General features: G+C 41.0%; 1 protein-coding gene across 2 annotated transcripts in view; it reads left to right on the top strand.

Annotated features, from left to right (window-relative positions):
• lgr4 (leucine-rich repeat containing G protein-coupled receptor 4) overlaps nt 1–20,651 on the top strand; it is a 153,331-nt gene that overhangs the window by 79,861 nt on the left and 52,819 nt on the right. For both annotated transcript variants that reach the window (XM_073049704.1, XM_073049703.1), the window contains exon 3: nt 12,662–12,733. In XM_073049704.1, the coding sequence (XP_072905805.1) occupies nt 12,662–12,733 (72 nt within the window). The remainder of the gene's footprint in view (nt 1–12,661; nt 12,734–20,651) is intronic.

Below are 20,651 nucleotides of genomic sequence, written 5' to 3'. Positions count from 1 at the left end.
TCTTATTGCATCATCCAGCTTCTATTAAGCTTCAGGTGATTGACCACTACCTGGACATTCTCTGTAAAATGTCTTATTGCAATTTTGAATATATTATTCCCTCAATGATTGCAAACTGTCCAGGTCCTGAGGTAGCAAAGCCACCCCAAGCCATGATACTCCTTCCACCATGCTTCACAGTTGGATTAGGTTTTGGTGTTGGTGTGCAGTGCCCTTTTTCCTTCAAATGTAGCAATGTGCATTTCTGCCAAAAAGTTCAACTTTTGTCTCATCTGTCCACAGAATATTGTCCCAGAAATGGTGTGGAACATCCCGGTGGTCTTTTGCAAACTTGAGACATACAGCAATCATTTTTGTTTTGGAGAGCAATGGTTTTCTCTGTGGTGTTCTTCCACAAGTACCATTCTTGTTCAGTGTTTTTCTTATAGTGGACACATGAACAGAGACTTTAACAAGTTTTAGAGATTGCTGCAGGTCTCTTGCTGTTACCCTTGGCTTCTTTTTCATCTCCTTCAGCATTGCACGCTGTGCTTTTGGTGTAATCTTTGCAGAATGCCCACTCCTAGGGGCAGGAGCAACAGTACTAAATTTCCTCCATTTGTAGACAATTTCTCTTACTGTGGACTGATGAAAACTCGGGTCTTTAGCAATGCTTTTGTAGCCTTTTCCAGCTTCATGCATCCCTACAATTCTTCTAAGGTCCTCTGAAAGTTGTTTTGATTGAGGCATGATGCACATAACCAGATCAGAGAAGAGCAGGCCCTGGCAGTAACCAGATATTGTGTGTCTTTTTTTATATAAGGCATGGCACCTCTACAATCCACACTTCCAATTTCACCTGATTGGAACATCTGACTCCAAATAGCTTTTATAAAAGGCATTACCCCAGAGGTTCACATACTTTATTGAACCTAGACTGTGATTGTTTAAATGGTGTACTTAGCATTGACGAGAAGTAATACAATTGTTTGTGTAACAAAAACACACACAAAATGCTGGAGGAAACCAGTAAGCCAGGTAGCATCCAAAATCTATGGAAAAGAGTATAGTCGATGTTTTGGGCCAAGAGCCTTCAGCAGGACCAGTTCTGCTGAAGGGTCTCAGCTCGAAACGTCAACTGTACTCTTTTTCCATAGATACTACTTGGTCTGCTGTATTCCTCCAGCATTTTCTGTGTATTGTTTGGATTTCCAGCATCTGTAGATTTTGTCTTGTTTACAATTTTTTTGTGTGTTATTAGGTAGATTGTGCATGTGAGTTATTATGATTTAGATGAAAATCGGAGTACATTTTATGAGCAATTAATGCAGAAAACCAAATAACTGCAAAAGGTTCACAAACTTTCTTACAACTGTACCTGTGGAGAACATTCTACTGGCTTCATCACCACCTGGTATGGCAGAGTGGGGGGGGGGGGGGGAGAGGGTCACTGCACAGGATTGAAAAAGGTACAGAATGTTGTAAACCCACTCAGCTCCATTATGGGCTCTAGCCTTCTTAGCATCCAGGACATCTTCAAGGAGCGCTGCCTCAAAGAGGTGGTATCCATCACCCAAGGCATGCCTTCTTCTCATTGCTGATGTTGGGGAAGGAATCTGAAGGCACACACTCAATGATTCAGGAGTACCTTCTTCCCAGCTGCCATCTGATTTCTGAATGGACATTGAGCCCATGAACATTACATCAGTAACTTTTCCCCCCTCTTTTTGGATGAGATATTTAATTTAACATTTTAACATATATATATATATTTAATGTAATTTACTGTATTTATTATTAAGTATTGCACTGTACTGTCACATAACAAATTTCACGACATATGCCAGTGATATTAAACCTGATTCTGATTATTCCTTGGAACGTAGGAGAAACCTTCTAGAAAGGTTTATAATATTGAGGACTATCAATAAGGTGGCTAGTAATAGACTTTTTTTTCCGGGGTAAGGTAGTCCAAAGCTAGAGGGCATAGATTTAGGCTGGGGGAAAAGAATGGACTTGTTGGGCCAAACAAACTGCAATCCATGCTTTATTGCTCTATGACTTTATATCCAGAAAGTAGGAAAGTTATGTCATTTGTACAAGTAGTTAAAGTATTTTAAAATGCATTCCATTTTAATACTATTATCTGGTAGAAGCGTGATTTATTATAACTATTTTGATCTCATTTTGTATTTACGTAAGTTTATCAGCTGGATTATAAATTTGTTGTGATTAATAGTGCAGTTAAAACAAGAAAATCTATTAAATGCTTGGAACAGTTGCCACATTAATGTTCTATTAACCTTGTAACAAAAATGTAATTTATTAAAATATGCATAGATTTAAAAATAATTGAAATTAGTGTTAGCAATATCAAAGAAAATATGGAGTTTGAAAGAATTACTGTACAGAAATTGTTTTTACTTGTTTCATCAACTTCAGTTTTAAATGTAGTTTCATATTTTAAATTTGTGCACATTTTTTCTCATACGAATTTGTCATTTCAAAGATCATGTGACAATCATCAGTGCAGTTGATGGTGTACAGCCAGATTTGATTAACAGAAATATGACCAATTTCCACATGTGTTTGACAAATAACAGTCTTACAGTGAATGTTATAAAAACTCCTATTAAGAAATAAAAATGTCATGTGAATCAAGGGAGACTTGTTTATCGCCATTAATTTGGTAGAGGTGCTTTGGGCTTCTGGGCTACTAAATCATTAACTTATTTTACATAAACTATAAGGACTTTTCATTTTGTTTAAATATGTCAAAATTATGAATTGAGTGCAGTCATAGCCACATGCTGAGCTTTATTTACAGAATGTTGCACGGTGAATTCATTAAAAACATGGAAAATTCTCTACGTGATAAATGATGAATATTTCACTGGTGTGCAGTCCTCATGAGGTTTTAATCTGGAATTGTTTCTTGCACTTTAAGATTGAGATGGAACATGCTGATAGTTGAAGACGTGACATGAAACTATGCAAATATTATTTTTATACTACACCCAGGAACGTGCTGTAGGTTTTCTTATTTTTAAAATGACTGCAGGGTCTGATAAGCTGATTAGAAACACATGCATAATCTTCAGTCATTTAAGTATGACCAAGAAAAAAAACAGATGCATGTTAATATTGAACTCTCATTTCTTGAAATATTACTGGGTAGCTCTGGATAACTTCTGATTAGTTAGTTTATTTATCCTTCCTAGCAACTGCCAGATGTAAAATCTGCCCCTGCCAGTATCATTTTGTCACCAAAAGAGTGATTTGTGATATCCTTGGCATTTACCCTTTGTAGGGGATAAAGCATTTCATCACACATAACAACAAAGAAGGTTTCCCAATTAGATATGTTTTACTTCTTAATTTAATAAAAGGTGAGGCTAACAGGTTTAGAAAACCTTAGTTATTGAAGGATATTGAAGCACTGTTAAAGAAAAAGGAGGCATGCATCAGGTATGGACGGTTATAATCAAATGAAACACTTAATGAATATATGAAAAGCAAGAGGACACTTAAAAGAGAAATCAGGAGGATAAAACATGACATTAGATTGTCTGACATAAGATAAAAGAGAATCCCAAAAAAGTGGTGGAACTTGTCTACTTGGAGTTTAACAAGACCTTTGTCAAAGTCCTACATGGGAGGCTAGTCCAGAAAGTTAAGTCGTTTGTCATTGAGGATGAAGTAGGTCAGTAGGATTCAGCATTGGATTAATGGGAAAAGCCAAAGTGACTGGAGGCCTGTGACTAGTGCTGTGTTGCAGCATTGATGTTTGGTCCATTGTTGCTAATCATCTCTGTTAATGATTTAGCTGATGGAGCAATATAGCATGGATCAGGTCCTTAAAGTGGTAAACTGGATCAGAAAATTTGTGGATGACACCAAGACTGGGGGTGTAGTAGAGAGAGAGGAAGGCTATCAAAGTTTGTAGAATGATCTTGATTAGCTGGGAAAATGGTCTGAAATATGGCTGATAGAGTTTAATGCAGAGAAGAATCAGGTATTCTTGGAAGGACAAGCCGTGGTAGGGCTTTGAGTTGCGTGGTAGAACAAAACAACCCAGGAATACAGATCTATATTCCTTGAAAGTGGCTTCACAAGTAATGAGCACAGGAATGGGATATTATGTTAAAGTTGTATAAGGTGTTGGTCAGGCTGAATTTGGAGTATTGTATGCAATTCTGGCCACCTAACTACCTACAGGAAAGCTATAGAAAATTTGTAAGGGTGTTGCCGGGATTTGAGTTCAAATTTATTAACAAAGTACATATATGTCACCTGAGATTCATTTTCTTGCAGGCATACTTAAAAAATCCAATAACCATAATAGAATTAATGAACGACTACTCCAACTGTGCAAATGTAACATTTAAAAGAATACGGGGTATAGAGGGCTCTGATAAGGGTGCAAGTAGATTAGATTAGGCAAAACAGGTTGGCACAGACTAGATGGGCTGAAGGGCCTGTTTCTGTGCTGTTGTACGGTATTGCACTTTTATTTGTATTTAGGATTATCTTAATAATTTAGAGTTCTAGTTAGATAAAAAAAATTTGTGATGGTGAGTATGACAGTATTTTACAATCTTTCTAGGCCTCCGACTATAATTGGTATATTTTGTTCTCTTTAATGGAGTGTTGAGATACATTTGATAGACAGATGGAATGTTGTGCAAATCAACTTCCTACAAAGTCTAAACTAATATAATTTTATCCAATTTAAATATTTGATCACAATAATAAGATGACCACGTTGGTAATTTTGTGAAGAAAAATTGGACACATCTCTTGGAGCAGAGTCGTAACAAAACTTGGCCAGAGTCACATTTGAGAGAAAGGAATTGAGGAAAGGTAGTAAGAGGGTTTGAAGGAGATGGAGGGAGAATTCACTATAGATTTAATAGATATTTAAGTGAGTATGTCGTGACTCACCGATGTAAAGGAGGCTAGGAGCACTGGATATGGTAGATAACCCAACAGACTCGCAGATAAAGTGTTGCTTCACCTGAATTGATTGTTTGGGGCCTTGAATGGTGGTGAGGGAGGAGGTGTGGGAGCAAGTGTAACACACGTCCCCCTTGCAGGGTTAAGGCTCATGAAGGTGATTAGTGAGAAGGGATAAGTGGACAATGGAGTCGATAGAGAGCGACCCTTGTGGAAAATTGAGAGTGGGAGGGTTAAGGGAAAGATACATTTAGTGGTAGGATCCTGTTGAAGATGTTGAACGTTACAGTGAGTAATGTGCTGGATGTATAGGCTTGTTAGGTACCTCATGTACCTAACAAAATTGCCACTGAGTATATATCTGTGGTCTTCTGCTGTTGTAGCCCCCCATTTCAAGGTTTGATGTGTTGTATTTTCAGAAATGCTCTTCTGCACACCGCTCTGGTAATGCATGATTATTTGTGTTACTGTTACTGTCCTGTTAGCTTAAAACAGCCTGGCCATTCTCCTCTGAACCCGCTCATTAACAATGTGTTTTTGCCCACAGATTTGCCACTTACTGGATATTTCTTTGTTTTTTGCACCATTTGCTCAACTCTGTTGTGCATGAAAATTCCAGATCAGCAGTTTCTGAGACTCAAACCACCCTTTCTGGCACCAACAATCATTCCATGGTCAAAATCACCTAGATCACATTTCTTCCCCATTCTGATGTCTGGTCTAAACGACAGCTGAACTTTTTGATCATGTCTGCATGCTTTTATCCGTTGGATTGCTGCCACATGATTGACTGATCAGCTATTTGCATTAATGAGCCAGTATACCTATAAAATGGCTCTGAATCTTTGCTTATGTGCTCAGAATTCTATGTATATAGCAAAAATTTCCTGATGGAGACCTGTTCTTCAGTTGATTTAATGATATGTGCTTTGTGCGTGTGTATAATGTCAGGAAGATTGGTCATACATTTATGTTGCGTTACAATTAGTTCTTTAGTTTGAGTCACTTACCAGTAAATATTCTGGCCATGATTATGCCACATCAGTTTGAGAGCTAAGGGATTATCTGTGTCCTGGTTTATGTATTTCAGATGTTTTGTAAAACAGTGACTATATTTAGATAAGCAATGGCTGAATCTAAATAACTGCTCAGTTGTGAATTAGATGACCTTGCCTAGCATCGTGTTTGAGACTGTCATGGCTAACCATCATAAAAACGATGTAAATGCTTCAACTCCTGATGATCTGATTATCTATTTCTGCTCAAAAAACACACATGAATAGTTTTGTTTAGTCTATTGGAAGAATGGATTGTGGATAGTTAATATCATTGCAGAAAAATTTGTACCAGGCTGAAAGAAGTTTGTATATTACAGAACATTGAATCAAATATATTTTGGATTCATGGAAGTTAACATTTTTATGAATAATTTCATGAAAAATTAATTTTCTGGATGATATATAGTACCCCATTTCCTTGCCTTGGTCCTGATGGCTATGGGGTGAGCTAATCAGGACTTGAGACAAGCAAACATGGCCCTTTGTGAATGTGAGCAGTCCCAGAGAGGAACACCAACAACTGCACACTAAGGAGGTTACCTGGACTGATGATGAAACATCTGCAAGCTCAGCAAACATTGCAATTTCAAAGCTCTAAAATGTTTCAAAGTAAAGGTTGTGATATATTTAGAAATATATAGATTATATTAATTAATACATAATTACAGGGAATTTCACAATTATATTGACATAGATTTCAAAAGTATATTAGCCTAATTTTTTTTTAAATTAACATTATATAAAACAAAATTCTAGCTGTGTGGCAACAAAGGCTATGTGCACAAGATTATTTCAGTTGTTACGACGCCATGCACCTGCTCAGCTTAGAGGGAACAGTGCTAGGTTTGAGGTACGTACCCATTGCTCTGAATATCTGAAGTTAAAGCTCTTCTACATTTGGTGTGTCAAGCCTAACTGGTATAAATCACTACTACTTTTGCCCTTATCAGTTTAAAAACAAAGTTTAACTCTTTGTCATGTGACCTACAGAACTAAGCTGATGTGGTGTCAATTCTGAAAAGTGATTAGGTTATTGTTTTAAATCTCAGTTTTATATTGAGACCAATGATAGCAAACCTTGACATTTCATAAATGAGTCTCCCATGAATTCTTCCTCTTGACTCAAAGAAGTATGTTTTGTTAAGAAACTTTATGAATGGTTATATTTTACGGTAGTAGCGTCACACACAAAATGCTGGTGGAACGCAGCAGGCCAGGCAGCATCTATAGGGAGAAGCACTGTCGATGTTTCAGGCCGAGACCCTTCGTCAGGACTAACTGAAATTTTAATTCCACGTCCCATTCCCATTCTGATATGTCTATCCATGGCCTCCTCTACCGTCAAGATGAAGCCACACTCAGGTTGGAGGAACAGCACCTTATATACCATCTGGGTAGCCTCCAACCTGCAATGAACATTGACTTCCCTAACTTCCCTTAATGCCCCTCCTCCCCTTCTTACCCCATCCCTGATATATTTAGTTCCCCCCCACTTTTTTTCTCTCTCTCTGCCCATCACCCTGCCTGTTCTCCATCTCCCTCTGGTGCTCCCCTCCCCCTTTCTTTCTCCCTAGGACTCCCTTCCCATGATCCTTTCCCTTCTCCAGCTCTGTATCCCTTTTGCCAATCACCTTTCCGGCTCTCAGCTTCACCCCACCCCCTCCGGTCTTCTCCTATCATTTCGCATTTCCCCCTCCCCCCTCCTACTTTCAAATCTCTTACTATCTTTCCTTTTAGTTAGTCCTGACGAAGGGTCTTGGCCTGAAACGTCGACAGTACTTCTCCCTATAGATGCTGCCTGGCCTGCTGCATTCCACCAACATTTTGTGTGTGTTGCTTGAATTTCCAGCATCTGCAGATTTCCTCATGTTTGCTTTTATGGTAGTAGGTTGATTTGCTGTTCCAGTTACTACATTACCGAAGGATTTTCTGTTTTAAGGGAGCCTGCAAATTGGAAAATTGATTTAAAATTAAAATTACCCCACCACCCATTATGTTTTAGGCCAGGGGTCACCAACCTTTTTTTTGCACTGCGGACTGATTTAATATTCACAATATTCTTGCGGACTGGCCGACGGTGGGGAGTTAATCCCGACGGGAATATAGGTGATATGTCAACTATACGTCACTTATAAGTGACTAATACACTCAATATTGTTTCTAAAAGTGTTTATCTAACGAATTTAATATTAAGCACACAGCGCATAATTTCCTCATAGGAACATATAAAATCATTGCAACACATCAATATCGCTGAATCAATGCGAGCCCTGGGCTTGTTTCCCTGCAACAAGACGGTCCCATTGAGGGGTGATGTGTGACAGCAATACTCGAAGGGGGTTCCTTATGTTTAGTCTATTCCACAATTTAGTTTTTGTGGCTTACGAGCACTTGCTTCTGTTCCGCTTGCTCAGGTTTTTTCCACTCACAAAACTCAACGGGTTTGTCTTTAAGGTGCAGTGAAGCAGTTTTGAGGGCTTCATTGCCTCATTAGACAGCCTCCAGGCCCGAACTCCAGCTTCCCACCCGCCCGCCGCCAGACGTGTTGGCCAGGTGCGGCTGGTCGTAGGTAGTGTGAGAGGACAAAGTAAGGGCGGAGGTCCCCGTGCTGGGGTCACATCAGTCGCAGTCTGGACAGAGCGACCGACCGAGTGAGGAGTGTGACAGGATGCGCGCCTGCCCCCCCCCGTAGGTAGGTAGGATTTATCGACCGACAAAAGTTTGGCTCGAGGGATGACTTTCAGAAGATCGCATCGAGGTAGCTGCTCTGCCACTTATGAAATCCTGAGCCCGAATTAGGTCGTTGGTGAGTATTTTAGCACCGGGTTCCCCACAAACATTCGGTGTGGTAAACGGGTTTAGAGGTGGCGCCCATCTGTCTGCGTTCCAGGCCAGTAACAACGGCACTTCTCACCGGCTGTGCAAGGCAGCCAGTTACCCGAGGTCAACCAATGATCCCTGGTGCGAGTATCACTGTGTTTAGGCAACTGTTGACCTCACGTGTGTTCAAGTTCAACAGTGGGCGTGACAGGGATTGAGGAAAGGTGCAGCTGACTCTAGGCTGCAAAAGCAGATGATTACATTTCGTCAGAATCAATCAGGTTTATTATCACCAGTATGTGATGTGAAATTTAACTTTAGCAGCAGCAGTTCAATGCAATACATAATCTAGCAGAGAAAAATTAAGAATAATAAAAATATTAATAATAACAAACAAGTAAATCAATTATGTATATTGAATAGGTTAAAAAAATGCAGAAGCAGAAATACTGTGATTTTTTAAAAAAGTGTAGCATCTAAAGATTCAATGTCCATTTAGGAACCGGATGGCAGTGGGGAAGAAGCTGTTTCTGTATTGCTGAGTGTGTGCCTTCAGGCTTTTGTACCTCCTACCTGATGGTAACAGTGAGAAAAGGGCATGCTCTGGGTGCTGAAGGCCCTTAATAATGGACGCTACCTTTCTCAGACACCGCTCCCTAAAGATGTCCTGGGTACTTTACAACATTCTACAGCTTTTTTCGGTCCTGTGCAGTAGCCCCTCCATATCAGACAGGGATGCAGCCTGTCAGAATGCTCTCCACGGTACAATTATAGAAGTTTTTGAGTGTATTTGTTGACATGCCAAATGTCTTCAAACTCCTAACGAAGCATAGCCTCTGTCTTGCCTTCTTTATAACTATATCAATTGTTGGGACCAGGTTAGATCCTCGGAGATCTTGACACCCAGGAACTTGAAGCTACTCACTCTCTCCACTTCTGATCCCTCTAAGAGGATTGGTGTGTGTTCCTTCGTCTTACCCTTCCTGAAATCCACAATCAGCTCTCTCATCTTACTGACATTGAGTACCAGGTTGTTGCTCTGGCACCACTCCACTAGTTGGCATATCTCACTCCTGTATGCCCTCTTGTCACCACCTGAAACTCTATCAACAATGGTTGTATCATCAGCAAATGTATAGATGGTATTTGAGCTATGCCTAGCCACACAGTTATATATATATATATAGAGAGAGAGGGAGAGAGTAGAGCAGTGGGCTAAGCACACACCCCTGAGGTGTGCCAGTGTTGATCATTGGCGAGGAGGATATGTTATCACCAATCCACACAGATTGTGATTTTCTGGTTAGGAAGTCGAGGATCCAATTGCAGAGGGATGTACAGAGGCCTAGGTTCTGCAATTTCTTAATCACGATTGTGGGAATGATGGTATTAAATTATAGCTGAACTATAGTCAATGAACAGCATCTTGACGTAGGTGTTTCTGTTGTCCAGGTGGTCTAAAGTCATGTGGAGAGCTATTGAGATTGCAACCTATTATAGCGATAGGCAAATGGCAATGGGTCCAGATTCTTGCTGAGGCAGAAGTTCAGTCTGATCATGACCAACCTCTCAAAGCATTTCATCACTGTCGATGTGACTGCTACCAGGCAATAGTTATTAAGGCAGCCCACATTATTCTTCTTTGGCATTGATATAATTGTTGCCTTTTTGAAGCAAGTAGGAATTTCCGCTTGTAGTAGTGAGAGGTTGAAAATGTCTTTGAATACTCCTGCTAGTTGGTTGGCACACGTTTTCAGAGCCTTACCAGGTAGTCCATCAGGACCTTCTAACTTGCGAGGGTTCACTCTCTTTAAAGACAGCCTAACATCGGCCTCTGAGACAGAGATCACAGGGTCATCAGGTGCAGCAGGGATCTTCACAGCTGTAGTTGTATTCTTCCTTTCAAAGCATGCATAGAAGGCATTGAGTTCATCTGATAGTGAAGCTTTACTGCCATTCATGCTATTGGGTTTCGCTTTGTAGGTAATAATGTCTTGCAGACCCTGCCGGAGTTGTCGTGCATCCAATGTCGCCTTCAACCTCGTTCGAAATTGTCTCTTCGCCCTTGAAATAGCCCCCTGCAAATCATACCTGGTTTTCTGGTACAGGCCTGGGTAGCCAGACTTGAACGCCACAGATCTAGCCTTCAGCAGACAACGTACCTTCTGGTTCATCCACGGCTTTTGGTTTGGGAATGTACTGTAAGTCTTGGTAGGCACACACTCATCCACACAGATTTTAATGAAGTCGGTAACAACTGCAGCATACTCATATGGGTTCAAAGATGAATCCCTGAATACAGTCCAGTCGACTGATTCAAAGCAGTCCTGTAGGTGCTCCTGTGCTTCCCTTGTCCATACCTTCTTGGTCCTCACTGCTGGTGCTGCAGTCTTCAGTCTGTGCCTATACTCAGGGAGTAGAAGTACGGCTAGGTGATCAGACTCCCCAAAGTGAGGGCGTGGAATAGCACGGTAGGCATTCTTGATGGTGATGTAGAAATGGTCCAGTGTGTCGTTTTCTCTGGTATTGCAAGTGATCTGTTGATGGTATTTGCTTAGTGATTTTTTTCAGACTGGCGTGGTTAAAATCTCCCAAAACAATGGGAGATTTGTGCAGGTTGATCCCATTGCTCAGATCATCTAAAGCTTGCTTGACATTGGCCTGAGGTAGAGTATGAACTGCTACCAAAATGATCCCAGAGATATTCCAGGTCTGGTGAGCAGAATTGGAACAGCACTGATATATTTGTGCACCAAGAAGAATTGATCATGAGGTATACTCCTCCACTTCTGCTTTTGAGAGACTCTATAAATCTATCCTGGCGGTGTATAGTAAATCCATCAATCTGGATCACTGAATATGGTACGGAAGGGGTTAACCAAGATTTTGTGAAACAAAGGACATGCGTGGTCCTAATGTCCCTCTGATTCAGCACCCTAGCTCTGAGATCATCGATTTTATTCACCAGAGTCTGCACGTTTACCAGCAAGATAGTCACTATAGGAAGTTTAAAACCCTGTTTCCTTAAACTCACTTATAACCCCAGTCCACACCCGCGCTTCCTCCGAGGTATCCTACACGGATGCAAAGAATTTATGACTATTGAGAATATATGGAAATTTTCCAATGCTACATCTGATTTTGTTTTTTTTATTTTGATTCTTCAAATAATAGTACTTTGGCTATTACAAAGGATGGTATTGTTGGCATTTTAGCAATGGATTGAGATTCTGGATGGATTAAAACTTGTAAAGTGGGTCAGTCGGCTATCTATTTAAAGTCGATAATACTATCCCTTTTCCCAACCCACCCACCCCTCCTCCACTGCTGCTGACCTGCTGAGTTCCTTCCACAGATGAATTGTTGCTCTAAATCCATTGCTGATAGGGTTTGGTAAGCATTGTGGAAACTTCCTATTAAGAACCTCTACATATTGAAGGGAATTTACAGTCGGGCTACTTGTGGGGAAAACAATTGAGCTTAATTTCTGTTTAATGTCAGGTTCTCTAAATCAATGACACTGGTTCAATAACCAGTGATTTTTTTTTTATGCTTTACCTGATATTAAATTTAATTTTTCAACCTGCTGTCATTTTACACCGGTCAAACTAGGCACATTGTAGGATAGCATTGTAAGGTATGCTGATAAATGGTGCTGTTAGGTTTGTTTTAATACATTTTACACATTTTTGCTGTTTGGTATCAAAGATCATTTGCTTGAACTATAAAGCATTAAATGATAAAGTTCCTGATTGTATTTTAATTTCATGATGTATTTATTTATTTTCCTAGTTGGTAACTTAATTTTTTTGTTATGTGATTACTTGACTCCTACATTTTTCTTTCAGGCGACTGGCTGGTAATGACCTGTCCTACATTCATCCAGATGCTTTGTCTGGTCTATCTCAGCTGAAAGTTTTGTAAGTACGACTCTGTTCTTTACATCTTAGGAACCCTTCCAAAAATAAACAGTCCCGATGAAGGGTCTGTTTATTCCTATCCATTAATCCTGCCTGATCTGTTGAGTTCCTTTGGCTTTTTTGTGTGTTGCACTATGTTAAAGATAACAAATGTTCACTACTTGAAAAAAGTTCTTCTCGCCTCTTATTTTACGACTTTGACTGAGGTTCTAGATAGCCTAGTGAGGGGGGAAAAATGCACAGCATCCATATTGGTAGGCCTCTTAAGAACGTTGTATGTTCCACTGAGATCTACTTGCATTCTTCAAAGCTCAAGAGTACGAGCTAGTCTGCCTAATATCTCCTTATACAACGGTGTCCCAGGAATCAATCTGGTGGACTATTGTACAACCCCTCTATTGCAAATAATTTCTTCCTACAGTACAAAGACCAGATGGATACCAAAATGTTATATTACCAGGGTTCTATAATTGGATCAAATCACAAACTGTAAGAGAATTTGTACATGGTCTATCAGCGGTGTCAACAGAGCTTTACCAAGAGGGATTTCTCGCACGTCGGTGGCGGTTATTTAAAAAGGGAGCTTCAAAAGCGTTTGTCCATTGTACGTGGCCTATCGGTGGCTATAACTGGAACACCAGTCGTGAGTTAGATAGCAGGGAGGGCTCAGGCATAAAAGGGAGACACTGCCTAGCGGAGTGGTCATCATCAGAGTGATCTGAGGTAAAGTGGTAGGGCTTTGGCTCATTTGGGCATTGGCGATAATGGGTCGAAATGAGGTAAGTTACCTGTGAGAAAGTATGTCTGTGAGGCCAGTGTTCTGTACTGGGTGTCAGATGGGCGAATCCAGGAGACTCCCAGTCTTCCGAACGGCCACATCCGCACCAGGCGCGTTCAGCTGCAGCTCCTAGGGACTGCGTTAGGAAACTGGAGATGCAGCTCGATGAGCTTCTTCTGGTCAGGGAAAGTGAGGAGGTGATAGAGGAGCTACAGGCAAGTAGTCACACCAGGGCCTCGAGAGACAGATAAGTGTCTCTCATCACCTCATCACCTGACTGTGCGGGTGATGCCTCCCTCCCAGATGCGCTGAATAACTTCTATGCCGGTGCTGAGGTGGAAAATGACGTGGCGGCGAGGAAATCCACCCCCCCCCCCCCCACAAGTGACCAGGTGCTGTGTCTCACTGTGGCCAATGTGAGAAGAACCCTCTGCAGGGTCAACCTACAGAAGGCTGCTGGACCAGACAACATTCCTGGTAGAGTGCTCAGAGGATGTGCAGACCAGATAGCAGATGTTCTCACTGACATCTTCAACATCTCCCTGAGCAGCGCCACCATTCCAACGTGCTTCAAGGCCGCCACCATCGTCCCCATGCTGAATAAGTCTTCAGTGTCCTGCCTAAATGACTACCGTCCCGTTGTACTCACATCCATCATCATGAAGTATTTCAAGAGGCTCATCATGAGGCATATCAAGACCCTGCTGCCCCCACTCACTGGACCCCCTGCAGTTTGCGTACCGTTCCAACCGCTCAACAGATGGCACCATTGCCATCACCCTCCACCTGGCCCTAACCCACGTGGACGAAAAAGACACATATGTTCGGATGCTGTTCATAGACTTCAGTTCAGTGTTCAACACAATCATCCCTCAGAAACTGATTAGAAAGCTGAGCCTACTGGGCCTGAACACCTCCCTCTGCAACTGGATCCTGGACTTCCTGACTGGGAGACCTCAGTCAGTCCGGATCAGGAGCAACATCTCCAACACCATCGCACTGAGCACGGGGCACCCCAGGGCTGTGTGCTCAGTCCACTGCTGTTCACTCTGCTGACCCACGACTGTGCTGCAACACACAGCTCGAGCCACATCATCAAGTTTGCCAATGACGCGACTGTGGTGGGTCTCATCGGCAAGAATGATGAGTCAGCTTACAGAGAGGAGGTGCAGCGGCTAACGGACTGGTGCAGAGCCAACAACCTGTCTCCGAATGTGAACAAAACAGAAGAGATGGTTGTTGACTTCAGGAGAGCACGGAGCGACTACCCCCCCGCTGAACATCGAGATCGTTAAGAGCACCAAATTTCTTGGTGTTCACCTGATGGAGAATCTCACCTGGTTCCTCAACATCAGCTCCATAGCAAAGAAAGCCCAGCAGCGTCTCTACTTTCTGCGAAGGCTGACGAAAGTCCATCTCCCACCCCCCCATCCTCATCACATTCTATAGAGATTGTATTGAGAGCATCCTGAGCAGCTGCATCATTGCCTGGTTCAGAAATTGCACCATCTCGGATTGCAAGACCCTGCAATGGATAGTGAGGTCAGCTGAGAAGATCATCGGGGTCTCTCTTACCACCATCACGGACATTTACACTACATGCTATGTCCGCAAAGCAAACAGCATTATGAAGGACCCCACACACCCCTCAGACAAACTCTTCTCCCTCCTGCTGCCTGGGAAAAGGCCCAGAAGCATTCAGGCTCTCACAACCAGACTATGTAACAGTTTCTTTCCCCAAGCTATCAGACTCCTCAATACCCAGAGCCTAGACTGACACCTTACTGCCCTATTGTCCTGTTTATTATTTATTGTAATGCCTGCACTGTTTTGTGCACTTTATGCAGTCCTGGGTAGGTCTGTAGTCTAGTGTAGTTGTTTTTTTTTCTCTGTTGTTTTTTACGTAGTTCAGTCTAGATTTTGTACTGTCATGTAACACCATGGTCCTGAAAAATGTTGGCTCATTTTTACTATGTACTGTACATAGCAGTAATGGTCGAAATGACAATAAAAGTGACTTGACCTGACTTGAAGTGGGTAACAGTCAGGAGAAAGAAGGGTAAGAGTCAGATACTAGAGAGTACCCCTGTGGCTGTCCCCCTTAACAATAAGTACACCTGTTTGAGTACTGTTTGGGGGGGGGGGGGGAGAATGGCCTACATGGGGGAAGCAACAGTGGCCGTGCCTCTGGCACAGAGTCTGGCCCTGTGGCTCAGAAGGGTAGGGAAAGGAAGAAAGCAGCAGTAATAGGAGACTCTATAGTTAGGGGTCAGACAGGCTTTTCCATGGACGCAGGAAAGAAACAAGGATGGAAGCTTGCCTCTCAGGTGCCAGGGACATGATGTTTCTGATCACGTCCACGATATCCTGAAGCGGGAAGATGAACAGCCAGATGTCATGGTACATATTGGTACCAATGACATAGGTAGGAAAACGGAGGAGGTCCTGAAAACAGACTACAGGGAGTTAGGAAGGAAGCTGAGAAGCAGGACCTCAAAGGTAGTAATCTCAGGATTACTGCCTGTGCCACACAACAGTGAATATAGGAATAGATTGAGGTGGAGGATAAATGCGTGGCTGAGGGATTGGAGCAGGGGACAGGGATTCAGATTTCTGGATCATTGGGACCTCTTTTGGGACAGGCATGATCTGTACAAAAAGGACAGGTTGCACTTGAATCCAAGGGGGACCAATATCCTGGCAGGGAGTTATACTAAGGCTATTGGGGTATTGGAGAGAGTTTAAACTAGAATTGCTGGGGAGTGGGAACCAAACTGAAGAGACGGAGGAAGGGGTTGTTGTCTCACAAATAGAGAAAGTTTGGAGACAGTGTGAGAAGGAGAATAGGCAGGTGGTAGAGAAGGGATATGCTCAGACTAGTGGTTTGAGATGTGTCTGTTTTAATGCAAGAAGCATCATGAACAAAGCAGATGAGCTTAGAGCGTGGATCAGTACTTGGAGCTATAATGTTGTGGCTGTTACAGAGACTTGGATGGCCCAGGGGCAGGAATGATTACTTAGAGTGCCAGCCTTTAGATGTTTAAGAAGGGACAGGGAGGGAGGCAAAAGAGGTGGGGGCTTGGTATTGCTGATCAGCGATAGTGTCATGGCTGCAGAAAAGGGAGAAGACCTGGAGGGATTATCTACTGAGTCTCTGTGGGTGGCAGTTAGAAACAGGAAGGGGTCAATAATTCTACTGGGGTTTTCAAGTCAAGTCAAGTCAAGTCACTTTTATTGTCATTTCGACTATAACTGCTGGTACAGTACATAGTAAAAATGAGACAAGGTTTTTCAGGACCATGGTGTTACATGACACAGTACAAAAACTAGACTGAACTACATAAAAAAACAACACAGAGAAAGCTACACTAGAGTACAGACCTACACAGGACTGCATAAAGTGCACAAAAACAGTGCAGGCGTTACAATAAATAATAAACAGGACAATAGGGCAAGGTATCAGTCCAGGCTTCGGGTATTGAGGAGTCTGATAGCTTGGGGGAAGAAACTGTTACATGGCCCGAATGCTTCAGAGCCTTTTCCCGGACGGCAGGAGGGAGAAGAGATTGTATGAGAGGTGCATGGGGTCCTTCATAATGCTGTTCCCTTTGCAGATGCAGCGTGTAGTGTAAATGTCCGTGATGGCGGTAAGAGAGACCCTGATGATCTTCTCAGCTGACCTCACTATCCGTTGCAGGGTCTTGCGATCCGAGATGGTGCAATTTCCAAACCAGGCAGTGATGCAGCTGCTCAGGATGCTCTCAATACAACCCCTATAGGCCACCCAATAGTAACAGGGACATCAAGGAGCAGATAGGGAAACCCGTTCTGGAAACGTGTAATATAAACAGGGTTGTTGTGGTGGGAGATTTTAATTTCCCAAATATTGATTGGCTTCTCCCTAGAGTAAGGGGATTAGATGGGGTGGAGTTTGTTAGGTGTGTTCAGGAAGGTTTTCTGACACAATATGTAGATAAACCTACAAGACGAGAGGCAGTTTGCCTGGGATGCCATGAAAGCATATTTGAGGGGTCAAATAATCTCTTATACAGCAAATCTTAATAGAAAGTCCCGTATAGATCGATTAGACCTAATTAATCAGATTAAAGAATTAGATCAATTGTATGCTCAAACTAAGAATCCTGAATTATACAAGAAGCGTGTAGAACTTCAAACTAAATTTAATCTTCTGTCTACTCAACCTGTTGAACGCCAACTTCTTGAAAGTAAGAGTGGCTTTTATATTCATGGTGACAAATCTGGTAAATTCCTAGTTAATCAGCTGAGGCGTTCTAAAGCTAAACAACATTACAAAGATCCAGAAGGAGAATGGGGATTTTACATCGGATCACTTAGAAATCAATGACGTATTTAAAAATTTTTACTCTTGGCTTTATTCCTCTGAATCTCTGAATGAGAATATTTCTGTTGATCTTTTCTTAAATAATCTGAATATTCTTTCGCTTTCATCTGATTTTAAAGCAAAACTTAATGAGACTATATCATCAGAAGAAATATCTTTTGCAAATTCTGCATTGTCTTCAGGAAAATCTCCTGGACCTGATGGGTTCCCCGTAGAATTTTATAAATCATTCTCTTCACTCCTTTCTCCTCAGTTACTCTCAGTACTATCTGACTCATTTAATTATGGTAAATTTCCACCCTCTTTTAATGAGGCATCTATTATTCTTTTATTAAAAAAGGGTAAAGACCCAACAGAGTGTTCCTCGTACAGGCCGATTTCTTTGCTTAATGTTGATGTTAAAATCTTGGCCAAAGTTTTGGCTCATAGATTAGAAACTGTTATTCCCTCTATTGTTTCTGATGATCAAACTGGTTTTATTAAAAACCGTCTTCCTTTTTTTAATATTTGGCGTTTATTTAACATTTTATATTCACCTTCAACTGGGATTCCTGAATGCGTTATTTCTCTTGATGCGGAGAAAGCATTTGATCGTATAGAGTGGAACTACCTCTTTGCAGTTTTAGAAAAATTTAACTTTGGTCAAAGTTTTATCTCTTGGATCAAATTGCTGTATCTGTGTCCTACCGCCTCTGTTTTGACTAATTTTCAGCAATCCCAGTTATTTAACCTCAAACGTGGCACCCGTCAAGGATGCCCTTTGAGTCCCTTTCTCTTTGATTTGGCTATAGAACCTCTGGCGATAGCATTTTTGAAGCTGTCCTGAACTCACCGGGATCTGGAGGTGGGGTGTTGAGCATAAAGTTTCTCTTTATGCTGATGATTTATTACTTTTTCTTTCAAATCCGTCAACATCCTTACCTCCAATGTTTTCACTTCTTGATCAGTTTAGCCAGTTTTCTGGCTATAAAATTAATTTACATAAGAGTGAACTTTTCCCAATTAATAAAGAAGCACAAGAATTAGCATTTTGTGACCTCCCTTTTAAAGTAGTTCATAATCAATTTACTTACCTTGGGATTACAGTTACAAGGAAGTTTAAAGATCTTTTTCGTGAAAATTTTGCCAATCTTTTATATACTACAAAACAGAGTCTGTCACAATGGTCACCTCTATGTCCTTGGTAGGTCGTATTAATGTTGTTAAAATGTATGTTCTCCTTAAATTTTTATATTTATTTCAATCTTTCCCAATTTTTATTCCTAAAACCTTTTTTGATTCCCTAGACTATTATTTTGTCATATCTGTGGAAGAATAAGCGTTCTAGAATTAATAAAGTTTATCTTCAAAAATCTAAAAAAGAGGATGGCATGGCCTTACCTAACTTTCGTTTATATTACTGGGCAGCTAACATACGTTGCACTACCTTTTGGTCTTTTTTTCATAGCCAACCCGAGTGCCCTAATTGGGTGGCAATGGAGTTGAATTCCACTAAAGATTTATCTATTTCTTCACTTCTTGGCTCTGCATTCCCTAGTAGTTTGTCTAGACTAATTGTTAACCCTCTTGTCAGACACACTTTGCAAATATGGGCTCAGTTTAGGAAATTTTATGGTTTTTATGGTTTTTCCCTTTCTAGTCCTATCTTACATAATCACCTTTTTTTTACCTACTATGTATGACTCTACATTCTATGATTGGTATAGGAAGGGCATTAGACATTTTGAAGATCTTTTTATTGATAATCGCTTCGCATCTTTTCAACAGCTCTCTGCTAAGTTCAATCTGCCTAATGCCCATTTTTTAAGATATCTCCAAATTAGACATTTTATTAATCCTTTAATTCCTAACTTTCCTGAAATGCCCGAGAAAAATGTTATGGATTTCTTTCTTTCTATTAATCCACTGGGTAAAGGTTTAATATCATTTATTCGTGATAAATTAGCATTCTTACGGCGTGCCCCTGTGAATAAAATTAGAATGGCTTGGGAGCATGATTTAAATATCTCTTTATCTGATGAGATTTGGGACTCGATTCTCAAATCGGTTAATTCAACCTCTCTTTGTGCTCGCCATTGCCTTTTACAGTTTAAGATTGTTCATAGAGCCCATATGTCTAAATCTAAATTATCTCGATTTTACCCTAATATTAGTCCTCTTTGTGATAAGTGCAAATGTATTCATATGTACTGGTCTTGTCCTAGTTTAGAGAAATTTTGGAAAGATGTTTTTATAACTTTATCCTGTATTCTGAATCACCACTTAGAACCTAACCCTTTAATTGCTCTGTTTGGTTTTTTGGGTGAGACAGATATACGTTTGAGTTCGACTAAGTGTCGAATATTATCTTTTGCTTCTCTCCTGGCTAGACGTCTAATCCTCCTTAGATGGAGAGATGTTGCCCCGCCCACGCATGCTCAATGGCTTAATGATATTATGTCCTGTTTAGACCTTGAAAAATTCATTATTTAATTCTTAATTGGGATATAAAGTTTCATAAGGTCTGGGGACCTTTTATTGAGTACTTTCATAACTTTCCTCTTAATTAAGGTTTTTTTTTCAGTCCCTTACTTTCAGCTTTTTTTTGGTAGTAGGCATTATTATCTTCTGTTTTCAAGTGTATTTACAGTTTTGGGGGTTTGAATGTCCTGATTTATATTCTCTATATTGTGTTGTGGTTGGTCTGGAGTTTTTTTGTTGTTGTGGGGCTTGGGGAGGATACTAACTTTACATGACTTCAATTTGGGTGCTTTCTCAATTATCTTTTTTGTATTATA

Source organism: Hemitrygon akajei, chromosome 6, assembly GCF_048418815.1.
Source record: "Hemitrygon akajei chromosome 6, sHemAka1.3, whole genome shotgun sequence".
NCBI lineage: Eukaryota > Metazoa > Chordata > Chondrichthyes > Myliobatiformes > Dasyatidae > Hemitrygon > Hemitrygon akajei.
Note: the sequence above shows the minus strand (reverse complement) of the source record. Positions and strands in the feature narration are given on the sequence as shown.